At 37.5% G+C, this 12759-nt stretch overlaps 1 protein-coding gene across 5 annotated transcripts in view; it reads right to left on the bottom strand.

Annotated features, from left to right (window-relative positions):
- Nucleotides 1–12759, bottom strand: part of Bicc1 (BicC family RNA binding protein 1) — a 262071-nt gene that overhangs the window by 110914 nt on the left and 138398 nt on the right. For all 5 annotated transcript variants that reach the window (XM_074078893.1, XM_074078894.1, XM_074078895.1 and 2 more), the window contains exon 3: nt 5769–5838. In XM_074078893.1, coding sequence (XP_073934994.1) covers nt 5769–5838 — 70 coding nt within the window. The remainder of the gene's footprint in view (nt 1–5768; nt 5839–12759) is intronic.

Raw genomic sequence — 12759 nt, 5'->3', positions numbered from 1 at the left:
TAGTGATGCCTCATTTTGCAATTCTCTAGTGATATGTGATGTTGGGACTCTTTTCATCTGTATATCTTCTTTGGTGAAGTATCTTTTTGGATCTTTTGAGCACTTTTTGAGCTGTTTACTGCATTTTTGTTGAGTTATAGACATCTATGTATATTTTGGGCAACATTCCTCTATCAGGGATGACTATTGCAAACATTTTTTCCTTGTCTTTGGCTTGCTTTCTCTATCAGTGATTTCACTTTTTCAATTACTTTCTAACCTCTCTACTCAATGATTTATCTGTTTTCCTTTTTTTGACTTTTTTATTAGCACATGTTAATAATACGAAGAGGTTTCATTTTGATATTTCCATTACATATTTCCATACATATCTGAATTTATTTTATTAGTAGTCTAATAGGATGACTGAAAATCTAAGACCATCCTCCTCTCAGGCCCTCATACAGGAGAAAAAAGGAAAAGTCTGAAAGAATAGCTAGCCTGAAGTACTTAAAGGAAGTCAATATTTAGGATATTCAGAAGAAAAGAAAGGGAAAACAAGTGGAGATCAAGATATGAAACCAAGGTCAGGTTCTCAGTCTTGATAAAGGATCATAGAGTATTTTAGCCTCATTCCTAAAATGCCATCTGTTGTGTTTCTGTGTGTGAGAGGGCACACATATTCAGAAAGGTTCTCAAATGTGCACGTCTGATACTACCTACAAATGAGGTTTTCATGTTAAAGAGATACACTAACAAATTGAATATTTAAAAATTAGATTAATTTGTGTAAGCCTTTTATTATTTAAGTATTCTAGAAGCTTCAAAGACTAGAAATGGCCACAGTGTCTTTTTCCCTCTGAGAGTTCCAACTTAGGCTACACTCCCTTCTAGCCACTGTGACAAACAGGACATTGTACACACTTCTCCAGCTCTTTTCTTTAACTGAATTCCTACTCTCGGCTCCCAATTAGCATTCATGAAGTCATCAAGCACCTAAATAATATACACAAAACTGTTAAGAACAAAATTTATCTACCCAGAAGAAATGCAAGAGTCCCTGGGCAGGTCAAGATACTACTTTCAAAGACTTAAAAGCAAAAGACAAACAAAAACCTTCCAAACAACTTATAAGCATATTTTCCATCCAAATCCATCTTTTTGAAGTTGTTTTGCTTATGAAAATTCAAGTCTCCTCCTAAGGAAATAACATATGAAATACCAAGATGAAATTCAGAAGTAAGCACTTTTTAAAATTGTACACAGTTTAACTGCACAATCTGAAAAAAGGAGGTGTTCCATGAGGATGTGCTAACCTCAGCCCACTTTCCAGTCTCTGTAATTTCCCAGGACTGAGGCATTATGAAACTTGTCTGACTGTCATCTGCTATACTTGGCAATGACAGTGGGATGCATCACAGAACACCCTGCGATAAGGAAAGGCACCTGGAAAAGTAGTTTCTCACCCAGGAGTGGGTGTGAAAAAGCATTCAAGTACAGTGATTAGGACCTGAAGTTCCAGGTCTGAATTCATGCTTAGGGTTGACTAGTTACTATCTATAACACCATGGGCAAGTTATTCTACCTTCATGTACTTTAGTATAGGATTCTCTTGCTTATTGTGGGAAGAAAAGAATAGCCAAACTGCTGGCAGACTGTCTCCAAAAAAGGACACAGCAAGCAATCCAGTCAGCACTGATCATTCCTGTCACTCCTGGGCATCCTAAGTCACCACATGAGGCCAACTTGCAGGAATCAGTTTCTATCACTTTGTTTAATACTGCAATAAATCTTCATTAATACTGATCTCATTTATTTGGAATTTAGTAAAATACTTTAAATATTTTTTACCCACATTTACCTTCTCCTGTCTAAGAATGAAAGATTGACAAACACATTAAGAGCAAAAAGAAGATTGTAAGAAAAAACATTTACCTTATTTAAGAGAACAAGCTTATCTAGCAGTGGAGTTCACAGCACAACCACACCACTGTGATAAATTCTCATTACAAATCACTTTTACCTATTTGTTAAGGCAGGTCTGGCAGAAATTCTACTTGGCAAAACAGTCAAATTTGTTCAAAATGCTGTTTGTACTTTAACGAAACTGCATTTATTATAAAATAGGCTATGACTAAGAAAAGCATATGCAAAATTTTAATGAATACCTGAAGTTATTCTAGGTTAGTAAAGTTTTATAGTTTTAAACACTTCACTCCTTAAATACTGATTCTGCTGGTATAAACCTCATGATTTTCTATATAAACTATATAAAGTAGACTATTCAGCTATCCTGACTCAGAAAGTTTATTTTCTTCCATGCAAAATAAACTCATTTTGTACAAAAGAAATACTGAGTATTGTTTTGTTGTTCTTAACCATGATCCCCGTTAAGACAATCCTAGAGTCACCTATTTAAATGTCCATTTTCTTGAATCTTAAATTCTCAGTTCTTTAGGCTTTAATGAGCATGCAGTTTTCCAGTAATTTCAAATGCTATAGTGATTTCTTTTAATTCTAGGAACCTCAGTTTATATCATTAAATTATGCACTTCCTTAAAATACCCTGCATGAAGAAAATATTTTTATTACCTTTTCCCCACTATACACTATCTAGAACATGGTCAAAGGGAAATGGAAGTGGAGTAAAAGGGAAGGAGGAAGGGAAGATGAAAGTGTGAGAAGTTACAAAAGAAGAGGAAAGGGATAGAGAGAGGACAAACACCAGATTTTTTTACTCAAAATTATATTAAACCCAGTCACAGAACAATGAGATTATCAATACTCTAAACTTATCCATGTTGACAGCAAAGATGACAAACGTGAAATGGGCAAATCCATAACAGTGCAGTTCTCTCGAGGCCAAGATGGACATTATCCACAAGTGACTGTTGAAGGACTTTACCTAGTTTCAATATTGGTCATCACCCACTGCCCTCTGAACACACAGTCTTCTTAGTGACTAAATCATGATATTTCTACATGAGATTTTTGTTTCTCAAACTCAGTTTGACTGTAACAACAGTAGGAATCACGTGTTAAATGTATGGATCCCCAGTACCTCCCACAGAACTACTGACCTAGAATCTCTAGGGTTGAATCTCCATTTTCTGAGGGCAAATTCAGGTTTTTTTTTTCTTAGAGGGGGGTTGCCTGTTTGTCAGGCAGTATTCATCAGCACTTCAACCAAGGAATCATACAAGCTGCTCTCCCAACCATTCTGATAAAGGATAAATGGTTTAAGAAGTTTAGACAGACCTACTAGAAGCTAATTTGAGAAACGGAGGACTAAATTTTAATAAGGTAAAAAAAAGGGGGCAGACTATGGTAACGGTGGCCACGACAAATGTTTGTCTAGGCTCAAGTATTCATCCAGTGAGAATAACAAAAACTAGAAAGTGAGATATAAGACAAACCAATGGCTGTGTTGTCTGTCTAGCAGAGTCTGGGGATTATCTATATATTCCAAATCTTCATATTTCCAGGGGATTTAGAATTTAAGAATCCTCTAAAACATGGCATGGGCCCATAAATATATTCACATACTTTGCACACTTGAATAATAATAGCTGGAAATGAAGAAAGCTTAAGGACCTACAACTCTTTCTTCTAACCATACACAGGGGCAGGTGGCAATACTCAATCAGATGAAAGAGAAAACAATTACCATCTAAAATTCCTCCTGCCATTTTCATTTTACTTTTACTAACTACAAATTATAGTCAAACAAACTTCATCTTAAATTAAACCATTTTAAAAGTCACATAGGTAAATACATATCAGGGGTTAGCCAAGAACTGATTCAGTATCCGTGTGTTTAAATAAGAAGAGTGATCAAGTAAATTCTGAACAGTAAATTCCTCAGAGGCAAACTTTCAACTCTTTCTCTCTCAGTTGCTCTTCCTGCACATTCTGTTCATTGTGCAGTGCTGTGTACATTCAGAGCACTTCATAAATAATGAGAAATCAAATGAAGTCTGCCCAAGCCTGAAGGGATCAATCCTAGGCACAATTCCAAAGGTTAGCTTTAACCATGAGGAAATTATTCAAAATACCCTTCAATATACTGCTGAAATATTCTTATTTCCAAAGCAAAATGCAGAGTCAGAATGTGGAACATCACTGGCCATTCTGAAAAGAGTAAGTGTATCAGTGATAGGAAATCAACCTTAAGCAATGAGATTATTATATTCATCTTAATATTTTCTAAACTCTCTTAAGTTTAAAACCACATTTAGAACAAAAATAAAGTTAATCAATTTTTAGTTTCTCATGATAATGGGAGGAAAAACTGTAACATGGATATTGCAAAATAAGCCATCCAAAATTATCTCAAAATGATTTAATATTCAGATTCCCTTGGAGACTGGTTAAATTTCATATTTATTAGGTAAGTAATGAAGTTCACTTCATTCTTTAAGTAAAAATACCTGATTACAGGGAAAGAGGAGGTAGTTTATGTTCAAGTTTCAATTTACCCAACAGGTAGATCCGGACTTTTAAACAGCCATAAGCAAAAAGGTAGATAACCCATCAATGGCATTTTCTTCTGCTGAATGAGTATAAAACATCCCAACACATCACAAAAAATTAATAAGTAACATATTCTATAGCAATTGGCAAATACAGTATTTACACAAAGGTATGGAATTCAAGTGGAAACTCACATCTTCCTATGATAATGCAGCACCTAAGCTCCCAATTCCTTGCCACTATGAGCACAAATAAGGAAACAAGATACGCATTTCTGGAGGGATATGCCAGCCCACTAAAAAGCACTCACAAAAAACACTGTAAAATAATTCCCATTCCATGTGATGAGTAACTCTAATAAAATGAGATTAAAAGAAAGAACTCTGAACTAAAATGTGAAAAGAAATTGAGAAATTGTGCAGTGTTTTGTATCCTTTAGCAATAAAAGTCATAGAGAAGTGGTAACAGATACAAAACTAAACAGTGATGACAAAAAGGCCAGACCACAGGGGATAATGCTCAGCTTACACAATCGCTGTACTTTGAATTGTGTGATGGTATTTCTCATTATCTCCTGATGACTACATGCATTTGTACTCCTAATGAATATACTCACCAAAGTTGTTAGGATTAAGGTCATACTTTAAAAGGAAAAACTATCTATAAAAATGTATACAGATAGGTCACAGTTGAAAATACCTTGTAATCTTAGGAGGAAAAAGAAGTAAAGGCTGATATGCTTCTGTTTCTAACCATAAATGTACTGGATAGTGTATCCTGTAGGATAAGGCAGAGAAAAGGCTAGGCAGGGAAATGCTCAGCCTAAAAGCAAGTCTAGTGGGTTCTTTACTGCCAGATAACTGAGGAAGAAACACTCAAGAAAGGAAATCTAAGGTTCATACCACAATTAAAAAAAAAAAACAGCTATTAAGTCTAGGTAGTATATAAAGAAGAACCCTAAAGTATAAACAAGGTAGGGGTTATGTGTTGAAAGCACATTATCAAGGAGATGGTATGACTCAGTTGTCAACTGAATGAGCATTCTTAAGACCACAGGTTACTATAATGTCCATTGTAATATTAATACTTAAAATATTTTTCTGTTGTTAGAAAAGTGCACATTATTTTTAATCATAAGAATTCTCCTGAAATATTACTATTTGACAAATATTTAGGGACAAAAGTGAAAACAATAAAGACTGATTTTCTCCCAGGAATCTTTCAGTATTCCATAATCTCAGTTGTCAAAACTGCCAGTTTCTTACCTTCTCTTTCTCCCCCCTCTCCTGCCCCCTCCCACAATCTCCTCAATTTACCTTTCTTGGATTTGGCTCCGATCTTCAGTTTGGATGGCCAAGCAATCTGTGTGTTTGTTTCCTCCATGATCTGTAACAAAAATTGAGAGAAATATTGACTCAAATTAAGAACTTGTATTTACAGATAAAACTTTTCTCACACACACACACCCCAACTTATTTTCAAGTTCTAGCTTCATATTGATTTAACAAATGATCTCATTCAAAAAAATACACAAAAAAACTTGAAGAAAATAGAGATGTTTTTATAAGCCTTTAATCTACTAGAAATATTTAAGTATATTTTGTTACTCCCAGTGATCCTCTCCATCATGCTCCAGAATTTTAACAGACACAAGACCAAAAGTACATGAACAAATAAATAATTAACCCAACTTGTTGCCAGAACCATCAGAGATGCTTGCACTGAATAAAATTCCCCCAAGACTATCGCCAATGGATTGCAACACTCCTCCAAACATGATTCTTATAATGCAAAACTGTATGAGTGAGGCCAGACTAAATGAAGATTGTTTTTCACTCCTGGGAAAAGAAGTAACTTGCTTTGGGCACATTTGTATTTCATTAAAACTGATGAAAAGCTTCTAAACACAACATCACTTCCTCAAGCTACATTTCCCGTCATGTCTTCATATGGTCCAGGATGGCATTTAATGCCACAATCCTTCCCAGTTACACAGCAGCTAACACCAGCCCATCCAGGAGGAACCAACATCAAAATGGGCCTAGGCACGAGAACCAGTGATGGAAGCAATGATAGCAGAACAGTAACTACAAAAAGAATCAGAGACTCTGCAGTGTTTTCCTTTGTTCCTCACAAATTTCATCACATGAATTTCACTACATTAATGCTTACTTTTGTAGCACGAATGCAGAATGTACCAACCAAAAGCAAACAACTTAAAAGGCAAATAATAATGCTACCATTAACTTAATCACTTGAACTAGAGCAGGATAATACTTATTTTTAATAGATTTAGAGTTAGCTAAATAAATTAATGGTGAAGACAAGTAAATACAATGACAGCATGACAGCACAACTAATACTAAGTACCTTTTTCCCCTTGGTATTGGCTATGCACTGGGCATGAAGCTAAATGGTTAGCATGCATTGTTATTTCACTGACTTCCCTTTATCATAGCAAAAGAGGGCTGTCAGCAGATGCTTCAGACAGGCTGCCCACACTTGCATTTTGTCTATCTATTGTTAGGTTTCTTAAAGCTTGAGACAACACTGTAAAATCCAGAGATTTTATACCACAATTCACATTTCTGGTTCTCTGGAAAACCTGGCAGATTCAGCACATGAAATCCATATTCCCACATGGCAACCCCTGGCTGGCACTGAGAACAGCTGCACCCTTAGGTGGGGGCCAGCAGGCTCTTGGCAGCTCCTGGACTCCTCTCCCACTATGGCTCTGACTCTGAAGTCAAAAGTCACTTGCTGTTACCATGGTCACATTTGTACTATTCGCTTGCCATTTATATCATTGTGTCTATACTGCTGGTTTTCTTAGAGAAAAAAAAAAATTGACAAACAAAAGTTAGGCTACACTCTTTTCACTAAGTCTAGGGGCTAGCCTGGCCATGAAGGCAGATGAGTTTATTAAACCCACCTTACAGGACCAGCTTTCTACCTCCTCTCTTCTCCTCTCCTTTCTTGACTGCCACTATTAATGCACTTAGTTGTCCTCACCAGCAATTTGGTTAATTCTACATCTTTGCTTTTTGTGACAGGGTCTCAGCATGTGAAACCTGACCTCAAATTCAAGATCCTCCTGCCTCAGACTCCTGAGTGCTAGAATTATAGGCATGTGCCACTACACCTAGCTCTACAGAAAAATTTAAAAAATAAATTCCTCCTCAGTTCCCTCTCCTCCCACCACACTAGTTGCCCCAAAACACGCCCATCAGGCTCCCTGTTTATCCCTGCATTTGCTTTCCTCTCTTCCCAGCCCTTCCTGTTCAGGAGCCTTCTCATGCTCAGACTCCAGCTGCCATTTTGCCCAAGTCACTGTCCTTTCCATTCTTATACCAGCACAATTGGAATTATTCTTATTCTTCCCTGCACTTTATCCTCCTAACCTTATGGCAATCAGGTATCTTCTTACCTTTTTTGTTTACTTGTTTATAATCTGACTTTAAAAAACAGAAATGATGCTGCCTGCCCTGAACACAGGAAGCACTGGATGTAGTGTTTGGGCAAATGACTCCTCTTAACACCCTGTCTAGCCATTAAGATTGGGCACCTGGGGTTGAGTACCAGCTCTGCCACTTTCTGGATGTGTCATGTTGGGCAAACTATGTAACTTCTATCAGTCTCCTTTTCCTCCTCTGTAAGATTATTCTTAGTCTCTACTCCTAGAGCTATTGTGAGAACTTGATAAGAAAATATGGAATCCTGGGCACACAGTGAGTGCCTGGCAATAACATCCCTTGTGGTACTTAATACATTTTGATTATTTGGTTTGCTCCTGTCCCAAACACTGGGGATCTAACAGCAAACAAGTTAGTACTGACCTTTGAGGAGCTCAGGCATAATAAGCAAGAACACAAGGCAACATACCATTATGGTGCTATGTGCCAAGTTTGAGAACTGGGCTGCTCAACTGTAGAGTGTAGTGTAGGGATCCTAATCCAGTTGTGGGTAGTCAGGGAATATTACCTCAAGGAAGTGCTTATTGATGCTGTGAAGTAAAGGAGGAGAGGAATTTGGCCTGCTAGGGTAAAGGTGCAGAAAGTGTCCCAGGAAGAGGAGGAGTGGGTATATGGAAAAGTCAAAAAGGAGAGAGGGCAGGTGCCCCCTAGAGGACCTGAGAGTGATTCAGCACAACTAAGAGCTTCAGGCTCACCTTATGTCATCTCCACAGCCCTACACATGCACATACATCTGTGCACAGGGACAGAAGACATGATACAGATTAAAGCTATCGAGTCCCTGTGCTTGGCTGGCACTCACTACAAATAAAGAATAGCCAGTGGAGCAACTTCAGGTAAGGAGGAGTCAAACCTAATTCACCTTCAGGAAGTCAAAAATCCTCCTTAGTTCTCAGGGAAGTTTCAATCCATTATTCACAATGACTCCATCAGTTCCTACAGCTTCCACACTGTACACTCTCAATTGGTTTCATCCTCAGTGGTTATGGGAATGGCAGAGCATGAAGCATTCTTTATCAGGAGAAGGAGGAAATAGTTGCCTGCAGGGGTGTGGATGGTGGTGGGTCCAAGAACCCCAGTACCGGAGCTGTGTTACTGCAGCTGGGGACAAACACATCCCCTGGAAGAAATGGCTTAGAGATGGGGTAGGATGCACAATGGCTAGAATTAGGGCAATAAGCAGATCAGAGGATTTGTTCCCAGCAAGCTACACAAAAAGGTGCCCTAAATGGTCATCAGGGAGTACTGGAAAAGGAGAGGTCAGGAAGATGGTTAAAGTCAAAGAAGCCACACAACCTTTGAGAAGAACATTACCATCTTCCTCCTCAAGAAAAAATTTCTACAGTGAGTTCTACCAAGTTGTTTTTGGTTTAATAAAAAATCTTAGCCCTGTATCTATCTTCTCACAAAAGTAAAGCTCAAAGAACAAACTACTGATCTGAATCATTTTCTATAAGCATTCAAGTAACATCTTTTTTTGAGATGTGGTCTTTCTATGTAGCCCTGGCTGGCTTGGAACTCAAGATCCTCCTGCCTCAGCCTCACGAGCGCTGGGATTACAATTTTGTGCCACCACACATGGCTAATGTAATGTTTTAAAAAAATCACGGCAATGGAAAGACAATTTAATGGCTCTTATGATGGGTGAAGACACTGATACCACTTCAAGAGGCTCTCATGTGTTTCCCACAATACAATTAATTTCCACAAAACTTGATAAAGAACTCACTTCCCAGAAACCTGTGGTGTGGTCTCAATTCTCAAGTATGTCAGTATTTTGTCCAAAATGTTCGGTTTCCATTCAACTAAGTGGCTAATTCTGACCATCTTCTCTCCCCATAAGGGATGCCAGTGCCCCTTAACTGTGTGAAGTTTGATGTGAAAGTTGGGAAGCGTGCCTAAAATGACTAGTGCTGCCTTATGGAAATAAAACTATAAAAGTCCTGTCAGTTAAGCTAAGGGATGCAAAGCCACAAAACCTCAGAGAAGAAAATGACTACTTTCTGTCTTAGAAAAAACTCCTAAAGTGAAATCCAGCTGAATCCTTAAAATAGTATTATCTCTATTTCCACCTTCCTCAGACCAAAGCATAAAGAACAAGCATATTTTGAATCATTTTCTATGCACATGAATTCACACCATCAGCATTTTAAAGACTTCCCTCCCAACTCAATTCTGGGTACGTATGTTTCTACCATTTCAAGTACATCCGTTTCCAACTCTAGACATCTTTATTGACAACAGGATGTCTTCTTAATTTTACCAATCTCTGCTAGACATTTTCAGATGTTATCTTATGAGAGATAGCAATCCTAGAAGTCATGAGAAGAGAGGAGATTTGAGAAGAGTACATCTAAAATGAAACTATTCAAATAAATGTCTGTTATTAATTACAGAAAATTAGTTATTGAGATGCAAACCAATTCTTATGGTAATATAAGATTGATGAATAGAAAAAGAATTTTTACACAAAAATACCAATTTTTGAAATATATGAGCCATGAAAATTATGATTGTTAAACAAAAGAATATATATATTTTTATAGTTTACCTGTAAGAGGTATTTTTGCTGGATGTGGTGGCTCATGCCTGTAACCCCAGCTATGCAGGAGGCAGAGATCAGGAGGATTTTGGTTCAAAACCAGCCTGGGCAAAAGGTTAAGGAAGACCCCATTTCAATAAACAAGCTGGGCATGGTAGTTCATTTCTGTAATTCTAGCTATGTAGGAGGCCATATAGGAGGATTATGGTCTGAGACTGGCCCTGGGCCAAAATGCAAGACCATTTCCAAAGATGATAGAGATAGACAGAAGGTAGATAGATAGACAGAGATAAAGATATAGAGAGATTAGATTGACAGATAAAATAAGTAAAGCCTAGCAAACACAAGGCTCTGTGTTCAAAACTCCAGTACCATAAAAAAACTAGTTATATTTTTTCATCATAAAAAAAAAATCTATTGGAGGACAGGGGCCAGTGAGTGGTTCAAGCTTGTAATCCTTGCTATCCTGAGACCAGCAGGATCACAGTTCAAGGCCAGCTCAGGCAAAAAAATTCATGAGACCTCCAAGTGTGACTGACACTCCAGCTATGTGGGAAAGCACAAATAGGAGGATCATCGTCTAATTCATATTTCAGTCTTATACCAAGGAATAATCTATGATCCAAGGGTAACAGATACTTTTCTGTACTAAAAGGTTTTAGTTCAGGAGGTAACTAAACATGAAATTGTAAGTTTCTATTTAGGGTTTAGTTTCTGTGTGCCATGAGGGAGTGTAGAGGTGGGAATGGCAGGTAATGTTTTCATACTCTGGAATTTGAGATTTTTTTAACTGGATGAAAGTTTTGTTGGTTATTTTTAAGTTTTTCAGAGTTTATTACTGAGTCATTTAAATAGTTTCACTGTTCTAAAGTAAATTGCTGAAGTTAAAATAAACAAAATCTAATCAAATTCAAGTAATTCATCAATAAAAATAATTTCCATTTATATTCTTCAGTGCTCATATCATAATAGATTTATTCCTCCTCCAAAAAAGTGTCAGACCCACATGCCATGTAGAAAGAGAAGACAGGTATCAGTGTTCACTAAAAAACACATTTTGCAGGACTGCAGCAATTACATGATAATAGCTTACAGATAAAAGAAACCTCTGCCAAAAGGCAACATTCTGCTAACATACTTATCTCACCAAATTCTTCAATCTAGACATCAAGTTAAAAGTCCATAGGTAGGTCATCAGCATCTCAGATCAACTCAAGGCAAATCTATTTGATGCTGACTTTACATAAATATGTATTCTTTGACCAGGAGAAGAATACTGAACTCTAACTTGACATTTATATTCTAAGCTGTTGGAAATTCATCCTTCAAAATGGCTACCAGCTGGGAGCCATCTGCAGCCTACTCCTCTAAAAGACCAACTTGTTTGTGCCGGGATTTTCCTTGCATCAAGCGCAAAATAAAGAGTCTACCCTCAACGAGGAGGATGTTTAAAGTTGCTTCCTGTAGTAATGGACTGAGAGTCAAATGGTGCATTTCACCATGAAGGGAGCTAAGCAAGAAGAGTCAGCTAAGTGGAGATGGGAAAGTAGTGAACTTCTCACATAAGGGTGTGTAAAAACTAAGGATGTTTATTTTGCTGAGGCAGGAGAGGGCTCTGTGATATTTCATTTTAATCCAAAAATCCCTCCCAATGATTCAGTTATTTATCATCATCATAGCAATTCCTTACATTTACCTAATATTCATATACACATTTTTCATTTATTCTTCACAATAATCTTATAAATCAGATATGTGGAACTTCCTTTGCAGTTGAAAAATGTGTTCATTAGTTTTCCATAGCTGTGACTAAATACTTGGGAAAACTTAAAGGGAGGAATTATTTATTTTGGCTCATGGCCCCAGAGGTTTCACTCCACAATCCTTGGCTCCATTGATTCTGGATCTGTGGTGAGATGGAACATCATGGCAATGGAAGCATGTGGCAAAGACTATTCACTTCATGGTGGACAGGAAGCAGACACACAGGGAATGGTGGAAAGGGAGAGAAGGACAGAAGGACAGAAGGAGAAAGGGAGAGAGAAAATGCCTGCACTGTGGGAGGCTTTCTCTTTTCCCCCTCTTATTCCATTCTCTGTCCCCAGTCTACAGGAATGGTGCTGCACACATTCAGGGCAGGACTTCTATCCTTAGTTAATCCTCTTTGGAAACACCCCACAGACACACCCAGAGGTGTGCTTTAGTAATCTCTTAAGTATTTCTCAATCCAATCACACTGACAATCAAGATTAACCACCACAAGGAAATTAGAATTTAAACAGGTTAGGTGGC

The sequence above is a fragment of the Castor canadensis genome, chromosome 7, assembly GCF_047511655.1.
Source record: "Castor canadensis chromosome 7, mCasCan1.hap1v2, whole genome shotgun sequence".
Lineage (NCBI taxonomy): Eukaryota > Metazoa > Chordata > Mammalia > Rodentia > Castoridae > Castor > Castor canadensis.
Note: the sequence above shows the minus strand (reverse complement) of the source record. Positions and strands in the feature narration are given on the sequence as shown.